The sequence below is a fragment of the Gekko japonicus genome, unplaced genomic scaffold, assembly GCF_001447785.1.
Source record: "Gekko japonicus isolate JY-2015 unplaced genomic scaffold, Gekko_japonicus_V1.1 scaffold175, whole genome shotgun sequence".
NCBI lineage: Eukaryota > Metazoa > Chordata > Lepidosauria > Squamata > Gekkonidae > Gekko > Gekko japonicus.
The window spans coordinates 633086-660521 of record NW_015166425.1 but is presented as its reverse complement, the minus strand read 5'-3'; the positions used below and the strand labels follow the sequence as shown (position 1 = coordinate 660521).

General features: G+C 54.8%; 1 protein-coding gene across 1 annotated transcript in view; it reads right to left on the bottom strand.

Moving 5' to 3' along the window:
- GATAD2B (GATA zinc finger domain containing 2B) overlaps nucleotides 1-27436 on the bottom strand; it is a 67156-nt gene that overhangs the window by 2715 nt on the left and 37005 nt on the right. Inside the window, exons 3-10 of the mRNA XM_015411729.1 lie at nucleotides 20481-20613; nucleotides 19834-19965; nucleotides 17383-17514; nucleotides 6758-6928; nucleotides 4431-4746; nucleotides 2113-2315; nucleotides 756-866; nucleotides 340-457 (exon numbers count right to left, since the gene is read on the bottom strand). Coding sequence (XP_015267215.1) covers nucleotides 340-457; nucleotides 756-866; nucleotides 2113-2315; nucleotides 4431-4746; nucleotides 6758-6928; nucleotides 17383-17514; nucleotides 19834-19965; nucleotides 20481-20613 — 1316 coding nt within the window. The remainder of the gene's footprint in view (nucleotides 1-339; nucleotides 458-755; nucleotides 867-2112; nucleotides 2316-4430; nucleotides 4747-6757; nucleotides 6929-17382; nucleotides 17515-19833; nucleotides 19966-20480; nucleotides 20614-27436) is intronic.

Sequence of the window (27436 nt, the reverse complement as noted above, 5' to 3'; positions counted from 1 at the left end):
TCCATGCCTCTGCACGTTACCAGGGGCAAAGAGAGGCCAGGGAACACAAACGGGCCCAGATGGGAGGGTTTGCCAACTCTCCAGGGGGCGCCCAAAGATCGAGGTACCCGCTTCCCACGGTGGGGAAATCTACCAGAGGGGTCTCCCTCTCCCTCTAGGAAGGCGGTGTCATCTCAGTGAGTGGTGGCAGCGTGTAATGGAGAGAAATAGCCCCGCCAGGCAGGGTGGGAAGGCCAAAACAGGGGCTTGCGAGCCACAGGACGGGACCTCGGTCTCCCAGGGCTGAGGGCAGGTCCCCGTTTCGCCACACCCACCCCACCCCTACATCTGGCGTGTTACCTGGCATGCCAAGGAGGCCGCCTGCGACGGAGAGCTGTGGGGCCTGCGCAAAATTGGACAGCATGGAGCGGGCCGAGGTGGGGATTCCGCGCTGCAGAGTGCTCTGGGGTTGCGGTGCCTGCAGAAGATAAGAGAGGAATGAAACAGGGCAGCCGGGAAACTGAGCGGCGGACAGACAGCGCGAATTTCTTGCAGTGGCGAAAAATTGGGGATTCGGATACACCAACTGCTAAAAAGTGCTAAACAAAGTATGCGAACACCCTCAGATTTACGGTGTATGCAAAATTCAGGTGGCACGGGTGCAGGATTTGGCTCTTGCCAGAAGGGAGGTGGCGCGGGGGGAGGGGGTTGCGGCCAAGCCCAAGCCGCGAAGAGGGCAGGTGGGGGGGGCGGCCTCAGGGGGGGAGGCAGCCTACCTGGCGGAGCGTGTGGTGTCGCATGATGCTCTCCTGCTTGCTGACGCTGGACACGGCGGGAGCGGCAGTGGGCGACAGGGCTGCCTGCTGCTGTAGCCGCTGCTCTATCTCCTGCGGAAGGAAAAGGAAGCGGGTCGTTGAGCTAGATGGCGCAGCCGTACCTGCCCGCGCAGAACAAGGCCCCGCCTGCTCAGAGCCTCAAAGGGCCTTCTGACGGCCTCTCAGCCGGCCTGAAACATCCTCCGCAAAGCATGGCTCTCTTTGCCCCACATCCTCCTGTCTGAAGACTGTCAACGACGAATTCTCCACCACCCCACAAAAACTACAATTCCCATGATTCTTCTTTTTTTTTTCAATTTGAGGGAAGGAATAATTATCATCCTTTGGCGTTGTGTGTAGACTAGCCAGGGGACCCCAAGATTAGGGGTCAGTCACCAGAGGTCGCCATGACTTCCAGGTGCACACACACACATGCACATATGAAAAATACAAAATAAGAAAAAGTAAAGAAAGAAAGATGCATCCCAGTAAACAGAAGAGAAGCCTGGGTGAGGACGTCAGAGAGGTTGGACTCATAAGAACATAAGAGACGCCAATGTTGGATCAGGCCAATGGCCCATCCAGTCCAACACTCTGGGTCACACAGTGGCCAAAAGTACCAGGTGCCATCAGGAGGTCCACCAGCGGGGCCAGGACACTAGAAGCCCCCCCCCCTGTGAAGCCCCCCCCCCAAGCACCAAGAAGGCAGAGCATCACTTGCCCCAGAGTCCCTATCTATACCTTGTGGCTCATAGCCACTGATGGACCTCTGCTCCATATGCTTATCCAATTCCCTTTTGAAGCCGTCCATGCTTGTAGCCGCCACCACCTCCCGTGGCCGTGAATTCCACGTGTTAATCACTCTTTGGGTGAAGAAGGACTTCCTTTTATTCGTTCTAACCCGACCGCTCAGCAATTTTATGGAGTGTCCACGAGGTCTTGTATTTGGACTCCCTGTCCAAATTCATCTTGAACCCCTGCCTCCCCGCTAGGGTTATGGTGACAAAAACACACCATAATCATCTTCTTGTGACCTTCTCTCTTATGTTCGTTCCCCGCTAGATCTGCCCAGTGCCTGCTGGGAGAGGGGGATCCTCCACACACCCCAGTGCATCACCAGGGACGCCCCGGCATTCAGGCAAAACCCTACGGTCCAACCTGGCAATACCCGGACACCAATCACCGGTCCCCCCCCCGGAAGTGACATCAGCGCATCGCCGGTGAGCCCCGCCCCCTTCGGTCTCCCGCCGGCTGCCGTCCTCGTGCCGGCAACTCTACTCCCACCCCCCTCCAGCTTGAGCCCTGGGCAGAGACTCGCCTGCTCCTGCTGCAGCGCTTTGACGAAGGCGTTCTTCAGCCGGTTGGTGTGCTCGGCCTTGAGCGCCTTCTTCTGGTTGGAGGTCATGCACTGCTCGCACAGGATCTTGCCGTTCTTCTCCTGCTTCCAGTGCGGCGTGAAGTCCGTGCGGCACTGGGCACAGACAAAGGGCTCCACCCGCAAGAGGGAGGCACAGCCTTTGCCTGGAGGGGCATCCCCGGAAAAAGAGAGAGCGGAAGGGAAGGGAAGGGAAGGGAAGAGAAAGGGACAGTCATCAGGAGAGTCATCTCCCAGGCATTCAGAGATACCTGGATGGATGGCAGAGGCGCTTGACTGTGCCGTAAAACCCCCCCCCCCCCAATAATGGTTATCAGAATCTGAATGCATTATTACAAGCAAGGACAGAAGAAGAAGAGATTGGATTTCTACCCCGCCCTTCGCTTGCTTGGAGTGTCAGAGCAGCTTACAATCTCCTTTCCCTCCCCCTCCCCACAACAGACACCCTGGGAGGTAGGTGGGGCTGAGAGAGCTCTTTCAAGGACTGCCCTTCCAAGGACAGCTCTGACAGAGCTACGGCTTGCCCAAGGTCATCCAGCAGCTGCGAGTGGAGGAGTGGGGAGTCAAACCCGGTTCTCCCAGATTAGAGTCCGCACACTTAACCACTACAGCAAACTGGCTCTCCATCACTGAAGAATCTGGGCTGGGGTGTGTGTGTAGCGGCTGGAAATCAGGATCCCCTGAAGCAAAATGCAGGTGGCATGCAAGGCTGACTAAAGATGACCCGATGAGAGTCACTTTTGGACACCCTCGGATCAGGGGCTGGCCACACGGGTCAATTGATCGGTCCAGCATTTTCACATGATCACCTATTATGTGACCACCAAATACTGTCAAAGTAGTCCAAGAAGGCCCAGTGATGTTGATGGCGTTCGTCTTGGTGCCGCAGCCAGGTCAGGTGTGAGGCCTTGTCACTCCCCAGCTCTACAGTTGGGTGGCGGTGGTGGTGGAGGTGGGGTAGCTTAGCAGCCAGGCACGGCTTCTGCCCCTGGAGGCACCCCAGGCAGGAAGGACTGACCGGCTGCCTCCTTAGCCTCTGTGACGAAATGGCTGCCAGGCAGAGGCAGCAGTGCCTAAAATGGATGCCCTCCTGGTAGTCCTTACAAGGGGGGAGGTACTCCATAGGGACCCATGGAGCTGCCGTACCTCCCTGCCTACACTTCCCAGCAGCCTTGGGGGAAAAGAGCGGGAAACGTTTGACACACCCCAGGGGCGGGGCCAAGGAGATAAAGGGTTTGGCTCCTGAGGGGGGGAGTCAGTCTCCACCTGGCCTTAGCCTGGTCTCCAGCGTGGATGGCAGTTTCCAGCAGGTGGACAGGTGAGGGCTCCTGTCCCCTCAGACTCCGTGGGCGATCCAGGCCACTATAAATCTGTGGTGGAGAGCCCAGGAGGGTGGCAGTACTGGTGACTAGTCAAGGGAAGGGCTGCGGTTTCCCTCCAACCACGAGGAGGGGGAAAGCGAACCCTGGCCTGAGGCCACAACCCAGTACAGAGGTAGAGAGGGGTGTGTGTAGGGGCTGAGGAATTGCGTTTCGTTCCTGTTTGATTTCTGTGCCCAGGTTGTGTTGAAGTGCCTGTGTTTATTTTCATGCCTAACCTGTATATAGTAGAATAAATCTTCCTTTTCGAGTTTAAAAAGCCTGGTGTGCCTTAAGCACATAGCTCTCCCTGCTCTGCACGTTACCAGGGGCAAAGGGAGGCCAGGGAACACAAACGGGCCCAGATGGGAGGAGTTGCCAACTCTCCAGGGGGCGCCCAAAGATCGAGGTACCCGCTTCCCACGGTGGGGAAATCTGCCAGAGGGGTCTCCCTCTCCCTCTAGGAAGGCGGTGTCATCTCAGTGAGTGGTGGCAGCGTGTAGCGGAGAGAAATAGCCCCGCCAGGCAGGGTGGGAGGGGGCAAAAGCAGGGGCTTGCGAGCCACAGGACGGCACCTCAGTCTCCCAGGGCTGAGGGCGGGTCCCCGTTTCACCACAGCCTCGCTGTCCCTGAGCCGGGGTCCCACTGACCCTCCCTGCACCGCTCACAAACAGCCCGCTGACGGCCCCTGCCAGCAAGAGGGCAGCATTCCTTCTCCGCCCCGACCCCCTGCCGTGGAATACGGGCTCACTGGTGGCTGCTCCAGCAGGCCGAGGGTGCTGCAGTGCCGGTCGCAGGCCTCATGGTTGTGCTCTCCCAACACCTGACACCCCCCCCCCGGCCTTCCCGATGCCCAGTCTGACCGCGCCGGCCATGCCTGGATCCCCCGCGTGGGCGCCTTACCCTGGCTGTCGATGACGCTCTGCACCACCTCCTCCAGCCCCACCATGTAGATGAACTCGCTGTTGGCCGCGCTGGGCAGGAAGTGGAGCAGGGGGGCGGGCGGCTTCGGGGGCGGGATCTCCAGGAGGGTCTTCTCCAGCTGCTTGCGCAGGGCGAGCTTGGCGGCCGCCTGGGAGTTGGCGGCATCGTTGAGGGCGCTGGGGCTGGGCAGCGGCGACGAGACCCGGTTCACTGTGCCCGGCTGGATGTGGGAGGCAAGGTTCATGTAGATGGCCGAGGACGTCGTGCGCTGGCAAGGGACGGCCGAGCTGGACTGCTGGGGGGGGGGGGGGGGGGGGGGGGGGGGGGGGGGGGGGGGGGAGAAACGGGGACCAAAGGAGGGGTGAGTTATGGGGCGTCCTTGCGAAGGTGGTTTCTCCCACACCATTCCTGTCACCGAATGGCACCTGCCACCCGCTGCACAAGGGTTCTCTGCGTGCCAGGCTCCTCACGGCCAGCTCCGGCTCCAGCCAATGCTCCCTCTAAGTGTGGAGTCTTGTGAGCAAAAATTCTACTTTGTGAGCTGCTGGCGTTAAAGCTGTGAGGGAGCGATCTGGCTGCTACATAAATTAGTCTGCTCTGGAGCCATCCCTTCCTGAGCTGAGACAAAAATCTGTGAGCCGGAGGCTAAAAAACTGTGAGCTAGCTCACACTAACTCAGCTTAGAGGGAACACTGGCTCCAGCCTCCCCCTGCCCTTGGTTCTGCTGGAGTGCCCAAGTCAGAGATACTGCAGGTCGGATCCTCCAATGCCAGGCCTGGGGAGCCAGGAGCAAAGAAGAAGAAGAGATTGGATTTATACCCCGCCCTTCACTACCTAAAGGTGTCTCAGAGTGGCTTACAAACTCCTTCCCCTCCCCACAACAGACACCCTGTGAGGTAAAAGAAGAAGAAGAGATTGGATTTATACCCCACCCTTCACTACCCAAAGGTGTCTCAGAGCTGCTTACAAACTCCTTCCCCTCCCCACAACAGACACCCTGTGAGGTAAAAGAAGAAGAAGAGATTGGATTTATACCCCACCCTTCACTACCCAAAGGTGTCTCAGAGCGGCTTACAAACTCCTTCCCCTCCCTCTCCCCACAACAGACACCCTGCGAGGTTGGTGGGACTGAGAGAGCTCTGACAGAAACTGCTCTTTTTCAAGAACAGCTCTTATCAGAACTACGGCGTGCCCAAGATCATCCAGCCAGGTACAAGTGGAGGAGTGGGGAATCAAACCCGGTTCTCCCAGATTAGAGTCCGCGCACTTAACCACTACACCAAACTGGCAAAGCTGCTGGGGGCTGGGCAAGCAGTCAGCTGGATCGTTCCCAGATGACCATCTGGTTCGAACAACTCCTAGGGTGGCGCTGCATCCGATGCAGTGGTGCCGACCCAGAAGAGTGCCTCGAGCCCGCCTCACCCCCCAAGGAAGGGAGGATCTCTCGACGGGGCCATGCTTCGGCTCGGAGTCTCACCCTCCTTTGGCTTTCTTTCTGGTATTCTCCCCGAACAGGAACCCCAAAGCGGCTTACGCCGTTCTCCTCCCCTCCGTTTTATCCTCACAACCACCCTGTGAGGTGACTTAGGCTGAGAGAGTGTGACTGACCCAAGGTCACCCAGCAGGCTTCTTTCTATGGCAGGAGTGGGGATTTGAACCGGGGTTTCCCAGATCCAAGTCTGACACTTTAACCACCGCACCACGCTGGCTCTCATTATGAGGTTAAAAACAGAGGAGCGAGGAACGACGTCAGCTGCGTTGGATCCCCACTGGGGAGAAAGGCAGATTATAAGAAGGAGAGATGAGATCGGATTTATATCCCGCTCTTCTCTAGGAGTCTCAGAGCAGCTTGCAATCTCCTTTCCCTTCCCCTCTCCACAACAGACACCCTGGGAGACAGGTGGGGCTGAGGGAGCTCTCTCGAGGATTGCTCCTGAGAGGACAGCTCCAAAAGATCTTGTAACTGACCCAAGGTCACCCAGCAGCTGCATGTGGAGGAATGGAGAATCAAACCTGGTTCTCCCAGATTAGAGTCCACGCATTTAACCACTACACTACACCATAATGAAATGAAATAATGTTTCAATAACGTCTCTGATGTGGCCCCGGCCGGAGCCTGGCTCGCCTTGGCAGGGACTGCCTTCCTTCTCTCCCCGCCCCCGCTTGAGGTAGACCACCCTACTTATCGCCACAAAACGGGAGCTCTGCATTGGCCTCCGAGAGAACTAGGAGGTCCTCGTTCCGCTTTGAGAGCTGCCCCGACACGCAGCCTTTCCCGGAACCCCCCCCCCCCCCACGCAACTCACCGGCTGGTAGCTGATGGCTGGGCTCATGCTCGGAGTGGTGGTGCGGATGAGGCCTGGTTTCGGGGGGACGCGCTGCCCTTGGAGCTGGGCGGGGTTCGGCGCGATGACACGCTGAGACATAAGCATGTGGGGGAGGGCCGTGTTGGTGGCTGACCGGATGACGCTGTGACCCTGTCCGGAGAGAGAAAGAGGGGGGGAAGGGATGTACATTTCAGGTGGGAACCGGACACACCTTGAAGCTTTGGGGGCGATGCCCTGGATTGCATCTCCCTCTACCTTAAGGAATGCGACTCTTTCCACCTTCAAAGCGTCACAACGGAGGTACATACCTTCAGCTCTCCCCTGGATGGGCCGGGGTAGCCTAATATCATCAGATCTCACCTGCTAAGCAGGCTTGACCCCAATGTTCCCTCTAATCCCCCCCCCCACTGAGCGGGACAGTTCACATCCAGAGCAGGGCATAACTACTGTAATCTTAAAATGGGTGATGGGCGATAACAAGGCCCTGCACGGCTCCGGACTGCTGCTGAGCGGGGCTTCCTGTGTTAATGAGCGGCCGCTCACATGCGCAGCTTAGAGCAAAGGTGTCAAACTCATTTGTTACGAGGGCTGGATCGGACATAAAAGTCACTTTGTCGGGCTGGGCCACGTGTGCCATAACACGTACCCGAGATATAAACTTTATAAAGGACACCATCAAACTCAACTGAGATACCTTTTTTACTCAAAATACAAACAAAAGCAACATTCCTAGCATTAAAAGCAACTGATTTACTGGGGAACCCACAAAAACCCCAATAAATGTATTTAATCATATGCAAGACTAGGTTTTCTCCAAGGGATACCATAAAAGAGGGGGCTACCTTACACTTCCATACATACCAGTTGCTTGAGGGCCGGGTAAGAGCCGTGGATGGGCCGGTTCCGGCCCCCGGGCCTTATGTTTGACACCCCTAGCTTAGAGGATGGGCGCTTAGAGGACAGAACTTGGATGGGAGACCGCCCAGAGGCAGCCAATGGCAAACCACCTCTGTTTGTCTCTTGCCTTGAAATCCCTACGGTGTCGCCATAAAGTCAGCTGTGATCTGATGGCGCTTTCCACCGTCATGTAGAAGAAAGAGAAGAAGAGATTGGATTTCTACCCCGCCCTTCACTACCCCAAAGGTGTCTCAGAGCGGCTTACAAACTCCTCTCCCTTCCCCTCCCCACAACAGACACCCTGTGAAGTCGGTGGGGCTGAGAGAGCTCTTCAGAAACAGTTAGTTTTTCAAGAACAGCTCTTATCAGAACTACGGCTTGCCTAAGGTCATCCAGCAGGTGCAAGTGGAAGAGTGGGGAATCAAACCCAGTTCTCCCAGATTAGAGCCCGCGCACTTAACCACGACACCAAACTGGCTCCTACACATTTTCGTACACACGTACACATTTTCCTTCACTCCAATTATCGTTTAAGGCTCTAGTCCTCACTGAGGTGGTCAAACCGGCACCTGACTAGCACCATTCCAGGGTGCAGGTGGAGCTCTTGGGACGGAACGATCCTCTAAATTTAAAAGAAGAAGAAGAAGAAGAAGAAGAAGAAGAAGAAGAAGAAGAAGAAGAAGAAGAAGAAGAAGAAGAAGAACAACAACAACAACAACAACAACAACAACCCCATACTTGGGAAACGACCATACTAAGAAAAGGGGTCTCAGCCTAGCATTCACCCCAGGATGCTAGCTTTTGATTTGCTGAGCCCCCCCCCCCCCCCCCCCCGGGGGGGCCATAACTTGCCCCATTCACAGAGGGGATAAGTGTGGGGTATAATATTTTATCAGTGAGACTGATAAACCACACTAGCAGCCTGGAGTGGGACATTTCACAAACAAGCAGACAACGATTTCATATTTTTAAAAAACGATACCCTGCAATCTCTCATCAAAAGCTATTGCTAAGGCAGCTTTCAGGAATACAACAGCCGTTTAAAAAAAAAAGTAAACCATTATAATACAACTACTGGCAACTTAGTCTCTGTAACAGTAAAAACAAAACAAACAAAAAAAAAGTGACACAACTTGATCCGGTCAACATAAAGCCTGAGAAAATGGGAGAAAATAAGTCTCCGTGCATCTCTAAGAGCTCAGGTGAGCAGCTGTGGGGATGGAATGCCAACAATGAGGGGCCACCACTTAAAAAGGCCCTGCGTTCACTGATCACCCGCCGCACATGACACCACCCAAAAAACTACCTCTGCTGAAAATCCTGAACCAGCAGGCACACTGAAATAGAAGCATGCAGAGCACAGCCGGTCCCATGCACAGCGTACTACAGGAGCCCAATTTACAGGGGATCAGAGCATGGAGAAACACGGCCACGCTGCACTTCCCAAGATGCGCAAAGGGCATCCTGTGCCACAGAGGATACTGCAACTCCTACAGTTAAAAACAGACCCCAACAGCCCACCCTCAAGCGGCACACTGGCTCCTTTCGGTTGGGGGAGGACAACCCCATCCAGACGAGGCTGGCTGGCTCCTTCATCCTCCATCAGCAGAGTTATCGGCCAGCAGCAGCTGGACTCCAGTTTTACACCCAAGGACAACTATGGCCCCCGTCACATGGGCCAGATAACGTGTGTGTGTGTGTGTGTGTGTCTTTTCACCCCGGAGCAAAATAAAGCGCGGTAGCCCGATCACACGGTCCCCCGAGTCTCCGTGCTTCGGCTGTTAGCTGGCGATCACACAGCGATGCTGCAGCGTGGCCAAGAAGCGGCGCGGCGCGATCACACAAGCGTTTCGCATTTGTGCGCATGTGCAGTTCAGACATCTGCAGAAGTAAGCGGTGACTCCGAAGTGAGTATCTGAAGAAGTGAGCGGTGACTCACAAAAACTCCTCCCCGGCCACAACTTTTGTTAGTCTCTTTAAGGTGCTCCTGGACTCTTGCTCTTTTCGACTGCTACAGACGGACTCCCACGGCTACTCATCTTGATCTATCTGAAGAAGTGAGCGGTGACTCATGAAAGTTCCTCCCCTGCCACCGGTTTCGTTAGTCTTTAAGGTGCTGCTGGACTCCTGCTCTTTTCGACTGTATCCATTATCAGGTTGTCCTCTTGGAAACCTGGGAGCACAGGCAGAAGATTCTGGGAAGTGTTCCAGGTCATGCACGCCGTGCTGCCGGGCAGTCCGTGTGGGCCTCCCTGTAGCCTGGCAGGTCCCTTTCCAGGTGCCGCTAAGACACGGGGAGAAGGCAGGCAGGGGAGCGACTGCCCCTACCCACCGCTGCTACTTGCTCACCCACCAAGGCAAGCAAGCAAAAAGCCACGGCCACCTCCTTCCCACATCTCGGCTGCTGCCCGCTCTCTGCCAGGCGAACGAAGCGGAGGAGGGCAGGGGCTGCAGTCACTGCGGCCTGCGCTCTGGCTACCTGGATGAGCAGGGTAAGAGGAAGAGGGGCAGGCGCCACCTCCACTCCTGGCCGTGGAATGCGTGGTAGGGAGAGGGAGGCCTGCCCCACGGCCATGCCTGCCACAGCTCCGAAGGTGGGGATTGCTGACACTGCCCAGTGGTGGTCTCCTCCCACAGCCACGGGGCCTGGCCTGCTCTCTAATGATCCCTACCGAACGCTGGCCCTACTACGGACGCGCTCTGGAACTGAGTGCAGAGGGACCTGTCGTACCAGGGGTGACCCAAAGGGGTGACCCAGAAGAATCCTCATGGGGGGAACATTGCTGTAACTCCTGTCGGAGGCCTACCTGACAAAGGGTTTCCTGGTCAGCCAGAGGAGGCGCACCCATCAGCCAGCGGAACCCGTCGGACCTTGGGTTAAGCTGAAGCTGACGGGGTGGGGTTTGCAGAGTTTTTGGCAGGACAAAAAGTCCTGCCTGCCCGGGGCAGGTGAGGGCACTGGGAGCGGTGGCGCAGGCAGTAAACGCCTGCAAGTAAAACTATCTCCGAACAGCCTTAATAGCTGTTCGCGTCCCACCGCGGCCGGGGTGAGCTCCCGGCCCTTATCCTAGCTCCCGCCCAACCCAGCGGCTCGAAAGCCCTTAACGGCAATTAGACAAATGGGTACCCACTCCTTAAGAGTGTGGGGGGGGGCACCCTACCCTACCTCCAATATTGGAGGGCAGCGGCGGCGGCTGGACGATGCGGTGAATTGATAAGCGGTGAGCCGGTAGAGGGAACATGGCGACGGATCGGCGGCAGACGGCAGGCGACGCGGGAGGCAACTGGAAGCGGTGTGGAGGCGTGGTGACGTAAGCACGGTCAGAGCCTCCGGGACAGAGACCAGTTGCAACCTCATCGTGCAGCCGCACGCCATAAAAGGACCATCCCAGGAAGCCGAGCAGAAGGGACGGAAAAAGACCTCCGCCGAAGGACACGACCGCCTGGTCCTAGCAAGACCCCACCACAGAAAGACCTACGCTGCGTAGGTGCCTGGTAAGGCATCCATCTCCCCTGATATGTGTGTGGCCCTAGTTAGGCGATTAAATGTATATGTGTAAACCGCTCCGAGCCTCCGGGAAGGAGCGGTATAGAAATGTAATGTAATAACAATGATAACAATGATAACAATGATAATAATAACAACAACTAAGGAGCCTCATTTGGGCCAGGGGAGTTCAGATCCTAGCACGGCCTTTAAGAGCAGTGGGACTAAGACGCACTGGGACTGAAGGCAGGCCGTGGCTCAGTGGCGGCGCATCTGCTTGGCGTGCAGAAGGTCCCAGGTTTGGTCCCCGGCATCTCCAGCTAAAAAGGGACTGGGCGATCGGGACGGGAAAGACCTCCGCCTGAGACCCAGGAGAGCCGCTGCCACTCTGAGTAGATAAGACTGACTTCGATGGACCCAGGGTCTGATTCGGCAGAAGGCAGCGTCATGTGTTCAGGACGTGAAGAAGAGGAAGAGGAAGAAGAGATTGGATTTATACCCGGCCCGTCACTTGGAGTCTCAGAGCGGCTTACAAACGCCTTTTCCCTTCCCCTCCCCACAACAGACACCCTGGGAGGTGGGTGGGGCTGAGAGAGCTCTGACAGAAACTGCTCTTTTTCAAGAACAGCTCTTATCAGAACTACGGCTTGCCCAAGGCCATCCAGCCAGGTGCGAGCGGAGGAGTGGGGAATCAAACCCGGTTCTCCCAGATTAGAGTCCACACACTTAACCACTACACCAAACTGCCACTCACAAGTTCTTAAGGCTTCATGCCTGTACCACTGGGCCCTGATGTGGGGTTGGTCACCATTCACCTGGGCCAGAGGTTTCCTTGCATGAGGTTGCCAGAGGTGGGAAGGAGGAAAAGCTGAAGATGGGGGGGAGGGCAGATCAAGGTAGGTTGGCTCCTGGATGGGAAGGAAGCAGAAAAGAGAGAAGAAGAAGAAGAGGAGATTGGATTTATACCCTGCCCTTCACTTGGGAGTCTCAGAGTGGCTTACAATCTCCCTTCCCTTCCCCTCCCCACAACAGACACCCTGGGAGGTGGGTGGGGCTGAGAGAGCTCTTGAAACAAACTGCTCTTTCAGGAACAGCTGTGCCAGAGCTTGTAACTGACCCAAGGGTGCAAGCGGAGGAGGTGGGGAATCAAACCCGGTTCTCCCAGATTGGAGTCCGCGCACTTAACCACCACACCAAACTACGTGGAGTAGGCGCCTCTCAGGACAGCTAAAGCGGCAGGGCCCAGATTGGAGTAAGAAGAAGAAGAGAAGAGATTGGATTTATACCCGGCCCTTGGTCTCAGAGCGGCTTACAAACTCCTCTCCCTTCCCCTCCCCACAACAGACACCCTGTGAGGTGGGTGGGGCTGAGAGAGCTCTGACACAGACTGCTCTTTTTCAAGGACAGCTGTGCCAGAGCTTGTGACTGACCCAAGGTCACATCAGCAGGTGCAAGTGGAGGAGGGGGGAATCAAACCCGGTTCTCCCAGATTAGAGTCCGCACACTTAACCACTACACCAAACTGGCTCTCTTGTGACTGACCCAAGGTGCAGAGAGCAGAACGCTGTCCTCAGCTGTGAAGTACGCAGTACTACAGCGAACCCAAGTCTTGAGTTGATTGGTGCAACCAAGGATGTGGCCGGGCAACCCGCCCCCCCCCCCCCCCCCCCCCCCGCAGCCACGGCCCCTGTCTGGGAGAGAAGTGCCTCCGCCATCCCTGTTCTGGTGACTGAAGAGCCCCATGTGGGTTTCCAAGGAGCTTCAGAGTGGCCTCCGGCAGTATTCCCTCTAAGCTGAGTCAGTGTGAGCTACCTCGCAGTTTTTTAGCCTCCGGGCTCACACATTTTGTGTCTTGGCTCAGGAAGGGACGGCTCCGGAGCAGACTCATTTATGCAGGAGCCAAATTGCTCGCTCACATCTTTCATGCCGATAGCTCACAAAGTAGGATTTTTGCTTAACAAGGCTCCGCGGCTTAGAGGGAGCACTGACCTCCAGTCTATTGAGAAGGAGCGCGGCGGCAGTGCCGGAAAGGCACCGTTTTATTTGACCTTTCCTGATAAGACCCCATGGCCGACACTCTCGGTTGGCGGCCAAGCGGGAGACTGGCAAGTCTAAACACCGGGGGTGGGAATGATACTGCGGGGGCCCCACATCGGGCATGCGGGAGTGTCTCCACGCAACCCTCGAGCTGCTTAGCGGCTTGTCGGGCATATCGGCCACTGGGCTGCCGAACCAGTCGGCGGGCCGACGCTCCGGAAAAGCCGCTGGAGGGTTCAAGAGCCGAGGGCCGTTAAGAGCAGCAGAGCCAGCGGTGTACATAAGAACATAAGAGACGCCAATGTTGGATCAGGCCAAAGGCCCATCCAGTCCAACACAGTGGCCAGAAATACCAGTGCCATCAGGAGGTCCACCAGTGGGGCCAGGACATTAGAAGCCCTCCCACTGTTGGCCCCCCCAAGCACCAAAAAGACAGAGCATCACTTGCCCTAGAGCCCCTATCTATACCTTGTGGCTAATAGCCACTGATGGACCTCTGCTCCACATGCTTATCTAATTCCCTTTTGAAGCCGTCCTTGCTTGTCGCCGCCGCCACCTCCTGTGGCAGTGAATTCCAAGTGTTAATCACTCTTTGGGTGAAGAAGGACTTCCTTTTATCCGTTCTAACCCGACCGCTCTGCAGTTTCATGGAGTTCCCACGAGTTCTTGTATTGTGAGAAAGGGAGAAAAGTACCTCTTTCTCTACCTGCTCTTTCCCATGCATAATCTTGTAAACCTCGATCATGTCACCCCTCAGTCGTCGTTTCTCCAAGCTAAAGAGCCCTAAGCGCCTTAACCTTTCCTCATAGGGAAAGTGTTCCAACCCTTTTATCATTCGAGTTGCCCTTTTCTGCACTTTTTCCAAAGCTATAATATCCTTTTTAAGGTGTGGTGACCAGAACTGCACACAGTATTCCAAATGAGGTCTCACCACTGATTTATATAGGGGCATTATGATCCTGCGTCTCTGCCTCCTTTGGAGCCCTCTGACCAGCTCAGGGATGTTTTGAGTTCCAGGACTGGAACGGAACTTTTGAGCCTCGCTGGCACTGCGCCGCCTGCCCGCTCCCGGCTCAACGGACCGGCGGCAAAATCGCTTCGAGCGAGACATGTCTGCACAGCGGTCGTTTTCAAACGATGAGCCGGGGTACCCTCAGAAGCTCATGAGTGGGTCGTGAGAACAGACCCAGTGTCTCAGGAAGGTGCCCTGCTGCGGTTAACAAGCACACCGCAGCTGCCCAAACCGAGGACGGTGTTGCAGAGGAGCAGCCAAAGTGTCGACAAAATGCTGTGTAAGTGCAAAGACCCACCGGGAGGCGCTTCTGCCTCGTCAACCTCGAGCTTAAATCAGTCCTTCGTGGCTCTCACGGCTAAGTGGAACCTCCAGCTTCAGAGGCACTCTGCCACTGGGCGTCGGGGGCTGAGAGGCAACCAGATGGCCTTCACGCCAGGCCCGGAGCCAGGATTTTGTGGCTGGTGGGGCAAATTCTTTCTGGTGAGGCTGCAGTTCTCAGTGCAGAAAGAAAAGCCATTTAGCCAATCGAAAGGTGTGAGCAGAATAGATCTGTAAACTGCAAGCTGTCAACCACTTTAGATGACGGTTCTCAGCGGCTGCAAGTTAATCACTTCTGCCAGCCTAAGCAACGATTCTGACAACAAGCCGGCAGGTGGGGGTGATGACTTCTATAGTCAAGACAGCTCACACTTACGGCAGAAAAGCTCTTTTCAAGGAGACCAGTTTCTTGAAACAGAATTAGAAGGGATCCTAGAGGTCACCTACTCCAACCCCCTTGCTCGGTGTGGGAAATAGTCAACTGCAGCAGCCCACTCTGCTTAAAGGAGCACACGCCTTTTTTAAAAAAATGTTTTTAAATGACTGAGAAAAGCATTTACAGGAGACATTCTTGTGGGGCTGTGCCTTCAAGAAAGGGGGCGGGCCCCCCCAAAGCCCCACCGTGGCTATGGGCCTGCTTCACACCCTGCTTCTGGGCTTCCCGGAGGTATCCGGCTTGGCCACTGTGGGAAGCAGAGATCCAGACTAGATGGACCACTGTTCTGATCCGGCGGGCCTCTTCGGCTACTCTTCAAAAGCCAAAAAGAGGCGTAAACATTGGCGTGTGAAACAAAACGGCGTGTCTGTATTAGAGCTGCAGTGAACTTCTCTTAGGCCACCTCTTGCCAGTGATCCACCCGCCGGCCACTCCTGAGTCAGAACAAGTCCATGAGCAAAACCCACAACGGCCCTCCCGAAAGGAATTAGATAAGCATATGGAGCAGAGGTCCATCAGTGGCTATTAGCCACAAGGTATAGATAGGGACTCTCCATCTGGGGCAAGGGATGCTCTGTCTTCTTGGTGCTTGGGGGGAGGGGGTCAACAGTGGGAGGGCTTCTAGTGCCCTGGCCCCACTGCTGGACCTCCTGATGGCACCTGGTCTTTTTGGCCACTGTGTGACACAGGGTGTTGGACTGGATGGGCCTTTGGCCTGATGCAACATTGGCGTCTCTTATGTTCTTATATACTACCAAATTGCTTAGCATCCGACTTCAAAACGACAAAATGTTTGCAAGATGGTATATGACACCACTTGGGACTATTCCCACTCTAACTCTATAAAAGACCCTAAATGCTCTGTATTCTTGGTGCTTGGCGGGGGGGGGGCAACAGTGGGAGGGCTTCTAGTGTCCTGGCCCCACTGCTGGACCTCCTGATGGCACCTGGTATTTCTGGCCACTGTGTGACACAGAGTGTTGGACTGGATGGGCCACTGGCCTGATCCAACCTTGGCTTCTCTTAGGTTCTTAAGTCGTCCTGGGCTCTCGCTTCCCGGCTTCTGCATCCGGCCTCGTCGTGGCAGCAGATGCCGGCAAAACAGCTGGCTGCCTGAGCATGAAGGTGTGTCTTTTGTCTTCAGGGAAGAGGCTCCCACTGAAGGACCTGGGCTGCCAAGATGTCTTCTGGCGGGGATCCAGGCGCAGTGGCCGCACCCTCCCCCCTATCCCCCAACGCGGAGCGTCTAGCGTCGTGCACGTCGTAAAAAAGGTCAACGCAATGCTAATGCGTTTCTGGGAACCGATGCAATGGTGCGGAGGGGAAAAAGAGGGGGGGTTTCTTGGAAAGAGCTGGCCGGCCCTACGAGGGGAAAACGCCCCCCCCTCCTCAAACACAACAGGAAGGTCTCCAAGAGACAGGAACAGGAGAGGGGCGTCGTTCAAAGCCCAGCAGTATCTCCCATGACAGACCGCGCAGTGAAGAAGACCTGGAGAAAGCAAAGGGTCTCTCGAAGCTCCCTCCTGCTGCTTGGCAAGGAGCGATGCCGACACAGGAGTTACCCGGGGCTCTATCCTGCTATGCAGTCGACTCATGAAATCTTAACCGCTTGTGTGCTTTTTGGCTGATCTCTGCAAGCTTAAAACTGAAAAGAAAGAAACCCGTAATGAAGGGCAGACGAGTTCAAACAGGCTTGCTACTGAGACAACCCCGGAAAGGTTTATTTTTGAGTGGCTCTTCCATTCTTTACGAGCATGCGCGCGCTTCCTCAAACGCTTTGTGCCTGTGGTGAAGGGCGGCCTGCGTCGCGTGGTGCTATGGGTGGGGGCAGCATTGGTTTGTGTCCCGCTGAATCAGTGGAGGAGAAAACGCTTTGTTTGCATCCTGCCGGTTGGAGGAGATAGTGTTTTGTTGGCACCCTGTGGCCTGAAGGAGACAGTGCTTTGCTGGTCCTGCACAGGGTGAACAGAGGGGGGCCTGCCTTGTCTGCAAAGGACATGCATGAATGCGAGGGGAAAGTAAGTGAAAGTCAGATTAATGGGAGGGTACAGCAGTATACAGGATTCTCACTTTCAAGCCAAGCCAATTAGATTTTGGTGGGCGAGTACGAGAGGAAAGCAAGACAAGCCAATTTTTTTCAGTCGCACGAGACAAGGATAATGACTCTGGGCAAAATTTTGCAACCTTGCAAAATTTGCTTCTGGAACACACGGGAATTGAACTCTGCGAGACGTCAAACGTTAAACTCGGAAAGGGCAACAGCTGATTGGAACTCCTGCGACCGTGGGACACTGCACTGCTACAGCTAAGTAGCAGGCGTCTCCCGAAGGGACTCGCGATTGTCACGCTCCAGAGCCCAAAAGGAACAGTTCGGGAAGTGAGAGGAAGAACCAGCGGACCACCGCATTCCTTACCTGTAATGTTCGGAGGTTTTGGGGCTCGACCCCCTGAGCTCCAGGCCGGGAGGGAAGTTTGGACAGAGCCTGCTGTCCGACATGGGCAGGAGATGGCTGAACGATGGAGGCTGCATTCTGAACCACCGGAGTCTAGCAGAGAACAGAGACAGCGACGCTGGTATTACTTTTGATGGAGGGCTTTGGTTTCCTGTGCCGTAGGTACCGGCAGTACTGGGCCTCCCTGGATCAAAACTGGAGACCTGCTTCACTCCACCTTTCAAGGATACACGTGTTCTTTCTCGATAACTCCCCAGAAGAACAGGGACGTTACCGTCCTTAGCAAACGTGGAGCGGCCGGGCTAATTTTGGCTCTACTCGGACGTGGCACCGAGCAAGGGTTCTGTGGGTCAACTTGCGTGTAACCCCAAACCATCACCTGGGACTATGGGAATAAGCTAGGGTTGCCGTTCCCCAGTTCGGGGCGGGGGACACCCCGGTTTCGTGGGCTCCCGTCCACCGCCAGCCAGTGGGAGGAACCCCCCCCCCCCCACAGCAACATCACCAGAAATGAACGCAACGTGCCTACGTCACCCGGAAGGACATAGGCACGTTGGATGTGGAGGAGTGGGGAATCAAACCCAGTTATCCCAGACTAGAGACCGCATTCCTCACCACTACACCAAACTGGCTCTTCCGGGTGACGTAGGCATGTCACACGACATCATCTCCTGTGAAACGGGCACGTCATGCGACAACCATTCCAGCTCCCGGAACATCCCCCCCCCCCCCCCGGCGTTTCCGGCAGTTTCTCGTTGAAGAGTCGAATCAGCAAACTATGTCTGTCTGCTTCTGCCCCAAACTTGCAAGCCACGGAAGTGTAAACCAGCAAGCCACAGATGCACAAAGCAGACTTGGGCTGGTTCGTATATCCTGGAATCTAATGTGGTGGTCGTTAATTAAACCGCATGGGGAAGAGAGGGGGAGGGGCAAGCCCGGGGACTGTTCCCACAGCACCAGACCACGATTTGACATTATGAGTGCGGAGCGGGCTGGCGGGGGATGTCTGGACCAGAAGTCTACACCACACTGGCGAGTCAGTGACTCAAAGCGGGGCTTGGAGCAGCTCTGCAGACCATGGGATGTGCTGATCGTGGCTGACCACAGCGCCTGAACTGACAAAGCCATGGCTGCAGGTGCTGTTCCGCTTCCCCCCGAGAGACCAGAGCAAGGACCAAGCTGAAAACGAAAGCAGGCGCGCAGGTGTTAAAACCACGGCCTGCCGGGATGTCTGGAAGCTCAAATGGCCGTTTGGGTTCTGAACCACTGTCAGAGCAAACCTACGGCTGGGGTCTGAACAATGCTCCCTCTACGCTACGGAGTCTTGGGAGCAAAAATTCCACTTTGTGAGCTACTGGCATTAAAGCTGTGAGCAGGTGATTTAGCTACTGCAAAAATTAGTTTGCTCTGGAGCCCTCCTTCCTGAGCTACGACAAAAAGGTGTGAGCCGGAGGCTAAAAAACTGTGAGCTGGCTCACACTGACTCAGCTTAGAGGGAACGCCAGTCATGCCAGAACGGAGCTACTGCTGCCAGGTAGGGTTGCCAGCTCCCGGCTGTGAAATTCCTGGAGATCTGGGGGTGGAGCCTGGCCCTGTTCCCTCCAAGCTGAGTCAGTGTGGAGCCAGCTCGCAGCTTTTTAGCCACTGGCTCACACATTTTTGTCTCGGCTCAGGAAGGAGGGCTCTGGAGCAAACTAATTGATGCAGCAGCCCCATCGCTCGCCCACAACTTTCATGCCAGCAGCTCACAAAGCAGAATTTTTGCTCACGGGACTCCACAGCTTGGAGGGAGCATCGGAGCCTGGGGAGGTGGAGTTCACGGAGGGGAACCAGCTCAGCAGAGAGGAGACCTCCAAGATGGCCATGTTTGCCAGGGGAACTGATCTCTGCAGTCTGGAGACCACCTGTGATTCCGGGAGATCTCCGGGCCCCAACCGGATGCTGGCAAACCTACCTTCCGGTGATCTGTCCTGACCCGAATCAGGGCTCGGGTGTGTGTGTGAGGGGGTTGTGCTAGGTGAACGGTGATGACCGTAAGGGGGCACAAGGGGGAGTGTCAAAGAATCCCAGGGGCCCCTCCCATGAGATGATGTCACAGACGAGATGGGGGTAGGGGAAATGCGGGTAGGGGAACCAATGCCGTGCACAATCTCCCTGTCCTAACAGACAAAGGATGGTGGACGCATCTGGCATGAGACTCAGATTTTCGGCATCTGGGGGGGGGGGGGGCTCAGATTTTCGGCATCTGGCAGGGGGGCTCAGATTTTCGGCATCTGGCGGGGGGGCTCAGATTTTCGGCATCTGGCGGGGGGGCTCAGATTTTCAGCCGTCCTCACGGCACACCGTCCAGGAACCGTCGTGCGCCCCACGAACCCACCACCCCCTCCGAGGGGCCCCCGTGCAACGCATCACCTTCTGTACCACGTTCTCCTTCTGCAGCTGGCTCTGCCGCAGCTTCTTGAGCAGCACCAGCCGGGCCTCCTCCAGCCGCAACTCGTCCCGGAGCTGCTTGATCAGCTGCTGCCTTTCCTCGACGCCTTTGCCCTGGGGAGAGGGGGACACACGGGGTCGAGGTGAGAGGCGCCCCATCAGCGGCGGGGAGCAAAAGGATCGCTTGCAGACGTGCACGGACAGGATCTCCCTGTCTCCTCTGGCCCACGGCCAGAGAGGCCGAGGACGCCAGAACGGCCCCGGGGCACAAGCCGTAACCTCGTTTTTGCAAAAACATTAATGAGCTTTGGAGCTCCTGCCGGGATCTCACGTGTTACCCAAGCGGCGCGGTTTGCACTTTCCCATGGCTGCATGCCCCGGGAAAATGCCCGGAGGGTAGAATCACCCCAGAAACCACTGTCTAACCAGCAAAGACTTAAGGGCCTCGATGAAAGCACACGGAACAGCACCCCCTTAGAACTACAAGTTCCAAGATCCCTTGGAAGAAGCGACGACCGTGCATGCTGTATGGCCAAACGGACTAATATCTGGTATCCGAGCGGGAACTTTGAGTCCTTAGCGCTCCTGGCCTCTTCCTTCGCAGGAACCGGGGCGGAGAAGTGGCTCACCTTGAACATCTCCAGGTTGGCAGCCTTGAGCCTCTCCTCCATCCGGGAACTGGAGCGGGGACTGGAAGCCTCATTGTCGGAAAGGACAATGATGTCCGGCGAGGGGGTTAGCCGCCCCCTGTCCTGGTCGCTGCTGGAGGAGGACAAAAAGGAGGGGGGGGGGGAGATTGAGAAACAGAAGCTGAGTTGGGCAACTGTCACATAGCAGGAGCTGAGACAGGTGAGACAAAAAAAAATTAGAGCATCACGTTCAGTTTTGGGCACCACGATTTAAGAAGGATACAGACAAGCTGGAGCGTGTCCGGAGGAGGGCAACGAAGACAGTGAGGGGTCTGGAGACCAAGTCCTATGAGGAAAGGCTGAAGGAACCTGGGTATGTTTAACCTGGAGAGGAGACGATGGAGAGGTGATAGGATAACCACCTTCAAGTACTTGAAGGGCCGTGTGACCTAGAGGATGGTGCGGGGTTGTTTCCTGTTGCCCCAGAAGGTCGGACGAGAACCAACGGGTTGAAACTAAATCAGAAGAGTTTTCGCCTAAACACGAGAAAGAACTTCCAGGCAGTTCGAGCGGTTCCTCGGTGGGACAGGCTTCCTCGGGAGGTGGTGGGGCTCCCCTTCTCTGGAGGTTTTCAAACAGAGGCTAGATGTCCACCTGACAGCAAGGCTGATTCTGTGAACTGAGGCAGATCATGAGAAGGGAATGCAGGAAGGGTCGCCTCAGTGCTTAGTTCTCGTGGCCCTTTCTGACACACCCAGGGAAATGCTGTTCGCCGCTTTGGGGGTCAGGAAGCAATTTTCTCCAGGCCAGTTTGGCCAGGGATCCTGGAGGTTTTTTGTCACCTTCTGGGCGTGGAACAGGGGTCATTCAGAGGGGGGGGGGTATTTGTGAATTCCCTACATTATGAAGGGGGTTAGACTAGATGACCCTGGAGGTCCCTCCCAACGCTAGGTTCTATGATTCTAAAAATACCCTATGCGAACATCTAAGCCAGGGTGGTGTTAAAAGTATCAGACTGGGAGATGAAAGACTTGACTTCATCACCTCGCTCTGCCACGAAGCTTGCTGGACCAGCTACCGTCTCTGAGCCCACAGGGTTGTTATGCGGATAGAACAGGGGACGGTAGAACAGTGCGTGCTGCCCAGAGCTCCCTATAGGCAGGACAGGATAAAAAGAGTGTGACTGAGAAGCAGAGACTGTGGGCACAGCACAAGGACTGTGCCACAGATCTGACAGATGGCCAATGGTCTAAAATCGGGTCCTCGTGTCTATATACTACCAAATCGCTTAACATCCGACTTCAAAACGACAAAATGTTTGCAAGATGGTATATGACACCACTTGGGACTATTCCCACTCTAACTCTATAAAAGACCCTAAATGCTGGAAAGGTTGTGGGCAGACAGGAACATTTCTACACTGTTGGTGGTCGTGTCCTAAGGTGCAACCTTTTGGGGCCCTAACTCTTCCAATTATGGACAAAATCATTGGTCTGTGAATTCCAAGAACTCCAGTTTCTATACTCATAAATCATTGGGAAATTGCCTCTCTCACCTATAACATGTCTGAACTCGCCTCATTACTATTAAACACTGCCAAAACACGAATAGCCCGATTCTGGAAAACAGAAAATACTCCAACGCTTCAGCAGTGGTTCTCGAAGATATGGGACATAATAGCCATGGATAAGATTGCATCGCAGCTATTGGCAGCTAAAAACCCCTCTAAAGAATCCGCGTTTGTGGGAAAATGGTTTGCATTCTTTTCATATGTTACTTCGTCAAAGAACAATGCTGATGTATTATCTACTAAGTATACAGACTTGTTTTACTGATTATTTTAAACATTGTTCAATAACTTATTTTGACTATTGAGTACTATATATTGTACAAGGTACGTTTATTATTTACTGAGTTGTAAAAAATTGAAAATAAGTTAATAAAAATAAAGTTATATAAAAAGAAGAAGTAGTAGAGAGGCTATGGATCCTCCTGCATCCACGTGAACTTGCCCATTAAGATCTTCACGGTGGACCCTGCTCTCAGTGCCCCCTCCCCACCTTCCAAAGTAGAGTGAGTAGTGACCGACAGCGGGGCCTTTTCAGTGGTGGTGACACAGCCGTGGAGCTCCTCCAACTCCACACTGCGTGTTGGAAAGAAAGCCAAGCGTGCAAACGACGACTGGCTCAGTCACCCTGGGTGAACAAATATCACCGGCAGGCAACCATGCTTCACAGGAGGTGGTGGCGGCTACAAGCATGGACGGCTTCAAGAGGGAATTGGATAAACATCTGGAGCAGAGGTCCATCAGTGGCTATGAGCCACAAGGTGTAGATAGGAATGCTCAGTCTGGGGCAAGGGATGCTCTGTATTCTTGGTGCTTGGGGGGGCAACAGTGGGAGGGCTTCTAGTGTCCTGGCCCCACTGCTGGACCTCCTGATGGCCCCTGGTATTTTTGACCACTGTGTGACACAGAGTGTTGGACTGGATGGGCCATTGGCTTGGTCCAACATTGGCTTCTCTTATGTTCTTAAAGGCAGAGCTTTTCATTTAGGCGGCAAATGACTCACCAGTACCAGTGGGCTAGTAACAAAGCTGTGTGGTCTACTGACTTTGGTGGGTTTGTCTGCAAGGCCGGGAAAGCCACACTGAGGGCCTGATTTGCAGAAGGCCACACGGAAACTGCCCTGCCCTGCGTGGCCCAGGCGAACCCAATCTTGTCAGATCTCAGAAGCTAAGCAGGGTCAGCCCTTGTTCGTACTTGGATGGGAGACCACCACAAGAAAGCCCAGGGTTGCTACGCAGAGGCAGGCAATGGCAGGCCACCTCTGAATGTCTCTTGCCTTGAAAACCCTACAAGGCTGCCGTAAGTTGGCTGCAAGCTGCCAGCACTTCCCATGAGCATGTAAAGCAACTGCCCGAAAACCTCAGAGGAAAGCTCTGAAAGTTTCATTGAGATCTGGCCTTCCTTTAAACAGCAGTCACAGAAGGTTGGTCTTGGTTAGTACTTGGGTGGGAGACACAGAATCCTAGAGTTGGAAGGGGGCCATACAGACCGTCTAGTCCAACCCCCTTGCCCAATGCAGGACCAGCCTAGAGCATCTCTGACAAATATTCGTCCAGCCTCTTCTTGAAGGTTGCCAGTGAAGGGGAGCTCACCACCTCCCTAGGCAGCCGATTCTACCTTTGAACCACTCTGACCGTGGAAAAGTGTTTCCTGATATCCAGCCCGATACCTTCCTGCATGTAATTTAAACTCGTTGCTTCGGGTCCTATCCTCTGCTGCCAACTGGAACAGCTTCTTAACCACCTCCATATGATAGCCTTTCAAATATTTAAAGAGAGCGATCATGTCCCCCCTCAATCTCCTCTTCTCCAAACTAAACATTCCCAAGGCCCTTAGCCTTTCCCCATAGGGCTCAGTCTCCAGATCCCTGATCATCCTCGTCGCTCTCTTCTGCACCCTCTCGATTTTGCCCACATCCTTTTTGAAATGAGGCCTCCAGAACTGCACACAGGAAGTCACCAAGAAAGAACCACCAAGGAAGTCCAGGGTTGCTATGCAGAGGCAGGCGACGGCAAACCACCTCTGTTCATATCTGTATTTGACCTGGATGGCCCAGGACAGCCCGATCTCGTCAGATCTTGGAAGCTACGCAAGGTAATTCCTGGTTAGTACTTGGATAGGAGACCACTGAGGAAGTCCAGGGTTGCTATGCAGAGGCAGGCGACGGCAAACCACCTCTGTTCATATCTGTATTTGACCTGGATGGCCCAGGACAGCCCGATCTCGTCAGATCTTGGAAGCTACGCAAGGTCAGCCCTGGTTAGTACTTGGATGGGAGATCACAGAGATAGTCCAGGGTTGCTACGCAGAGGCAGGTGACGGCAAACCACCTCTGTCCATATCTTTCTTTGACCTGGATGGCCCAGGCTAGCCCGATCTGATCAGATCTTGGAAGCTACGCAAGGTCAGCCCTGGTTAGTACTTGGAAGGGAGACCACCGAGGAAGTCCAGGGTTGCTACGCAGAGGCAGGTGACGGCAAACTACCTCTGTTCATATCTTTCTTTGACCTGGATGGCCCAGGCTAGCCCAATCTGGTCAGATCTTGGAAGCTACGCAAGATCATTCCTGGTTAGTACTTGGATGGGAGACCACTGAGGAAGTCCAGGGTTGCTACGCAGAGGCAGGCAAACAGCAAACCACCTATGTTCGTCTCTTGCCCTGAAAACCCTACAGGGTCGCCCGCAAGTCAGCTGCAAATTGACAGCGCTTTCCACCAACATGTGCAGAAACTGCCCCAAAGTCCCAGAGGAAAGCCCGGAGAGTTTCACTGAGATCTGAGCTCTCTCTAACCAGCAGTCACAGAAGGCAAAGGCAGTTTGAGTTCACGTGATGCCCCTTAAATTTGGCCTGACTGTTTAAATGAGATGCTGTGTGACTGCAAAGCTCCTTGGGGGAGGTGCCCTTCACTCGCCAGGATCGTGTTTAAAATCAGGCTTCGGCTTCACTTGGAAATGTGCGTTTTCCACGAATGTCAAATGCAAACTAGAAGAAGGCACCCGCTTAAAATTCTGTTTTATCAAACTTGGTCTAGGCAGCTGGAAAGTCTGGAATCCCTGGAGTCACACATGAACATGTGAAGCCGCCTCATCCCGAATCAGACCATTGGTCCATCAAAGTCAGTACTGTCTACTCAGACAGGCCGTGGCTCTCCAGGGTCTCAGGCGGAGGTCTTTCACATCATTAGGCAGATCATGAGTGGGAGGACAGGAAGGGTTGCATCAGGGCTTAGTTCTCGTGGCCCTTTCTGACACCCCCAAGGGAAATGCTGATCGCCACTTTGGGGTTGGGCAGTATGTTTTCTCCAGGCCAGTTTGGCTGGAGATCCTGGAGTTTTTTTGTCATCTTCTGGGCATGGAACAGGGATCACTGGGGGTGTGGGGGGGAGGTAACATAAGAACACAAGAGAAGCCAATGCTGGGCCAATGGCCCATCCAGTCCAACACTCTCTGTCACACAGTGGCCAAAAATACCAGAGACCATCAGGAGGTCCCGCAGTGGGGCCAGGACACTAGAAGCCCTCCCACTGTTGCCCCCCCCAAGCACCAAGAAGACAGAGCATCACTTGCCCCAGAGTTCCTATGTATATCTTGTGGCTAAGAGCCACTGATGGATCTCTGCTCTATACGTTTATCCAATTCCCTATTGAAGCCATCCATGCTTGTAGCCACCAGTGTTCTGTCTAAGCTGAGTTAGTGTGAGCTAGCTCAGTTTTTTAGCCTCTGGATCACACATTTTTGTCTTAGTTCAGGAAAGATGGCTGCAGAGCAAACTAATTTATACAGTAGCCAAATTGCTGGCTCACAGCTTTAATGCCAGTAGCTCACAAGACTCCACAGCTTAGAGGGAGCATTGGTAGCCACCACTACCTCCTGTGGCAGTGAATTCCACGTGTTAGTCACTCTTTGGGTGAAGAAGGACTTCCTTCTATCCGTTGTAACCCGACCACTCAGCAATTACACAGAGTGCCCACGGGTTCTTGCATTGTGAGAAAGGGAGAAAAGTACTTCTTTCTCTACCGGCTCCATCCCATGCATAATCTTCTAAACCTCAATCATGTCACCCCTCAGTCATCGTTTCTCCAAGCTAAAGAGCCCCGAGCGCTTTAACCTTTCCTCATAGGTATTTGTGAATTTCCTGCGTTGTGCAGGGGGTTAGACTAGATTACCCTGGAGGTCCCTTCCAACTCTATGATTCTCTTTTTACCTGCTTCCTGATCCTTTTAAGCTGCAGATGCCGGGGATTGAACCTGGGGCCACTGAGCCACAGCCCCTTTCAGTCCTTGTTCTAAAGTCCCCTCAGCTATCTGGGAGAGGTGTCCTACTCCAATCCTCAACTTTGTTCAAACTCCTAGCTCTTGGAATTAAATAGGCAGGCGAGCCAGGAACCTAGGGAGAACCCCAGGCTCTGCTTAAGGGGCAGTGGCATCCCTTGCAAATGAAAAAATGAAGGCCCGCCGCTAAGGAATACGGCAAAAAGTTTTTACGGGAGGCAAGGTATGGCAGAAAGGTCGCCGAATCAGAGACGTGGGAGAGAGAACTTTGAGGCAGGTGAGTTACCTGAACTCTACACTCATCGCAACCTTGGAATGAGTCTCCTGCTGAGAGAGGGAGCTGAAGCACAGACTGGACTGCAACCTGGAAGTGATTGCTAGACGTCAGGAGCGGCCGCCACTTCCTGTCACTCGGAGACCGGTGATGTCACCCCGGTGGTCACCGAGCACCGCTGCGGGGCACTGTGACGTCACACAGAGGGAGGTGGCGATGCAACCAGGGCCTCTCTCGGCAACCGTCCCCAAAACAGCCAAATTCGACAGCGGCAGGAGAAGAGCCGCGCCGGTGAGGGCCGTGCCGCATGCAGTGCTGACGTTCTGTGACGGGAACTCCCGATGTCGCTTTTCGCCTTAAAATTCATCTGGGGGCGTGGCTTAGGGGAAGGGGCTGTGGACCAGCGGTAGAGCAGCTGCCTGGCGTGCAGAAGGTCCCAGGTTCAATCCCCGGCATCCTCAGTTGAAAGTACCAGGGAGTGGGTGATGGGAAAGACCCTGGAGAGCCGCCGCCGGTCTGCGTAGATGATACCGACTTTGATGGACCCAAGGTCTGATTCAGAATAAGGCCGCTTTATGTGTACATGAGCGTAACTATGGTGATGAAGGCGAGCAGCAGGCACCAAGTCGCTTCCCCGATCCCAAACAGCTATTTAAAGTCACGGTAACAGAGAAAGACAAGTATCTGCGTTGCTGTGCCTGCAGTTCCCTTGCACTGGGGATTAAAGAAGCACGGGATTTGGAGGAGGGAAGGGTCTACTGTCAAACAGGGAAAAGGTGCGGAGGGAAAGAAGACACGTCTGGAATGCCAGCGGTGGAACTCCGATGGCCTTAATTGGCCGGTA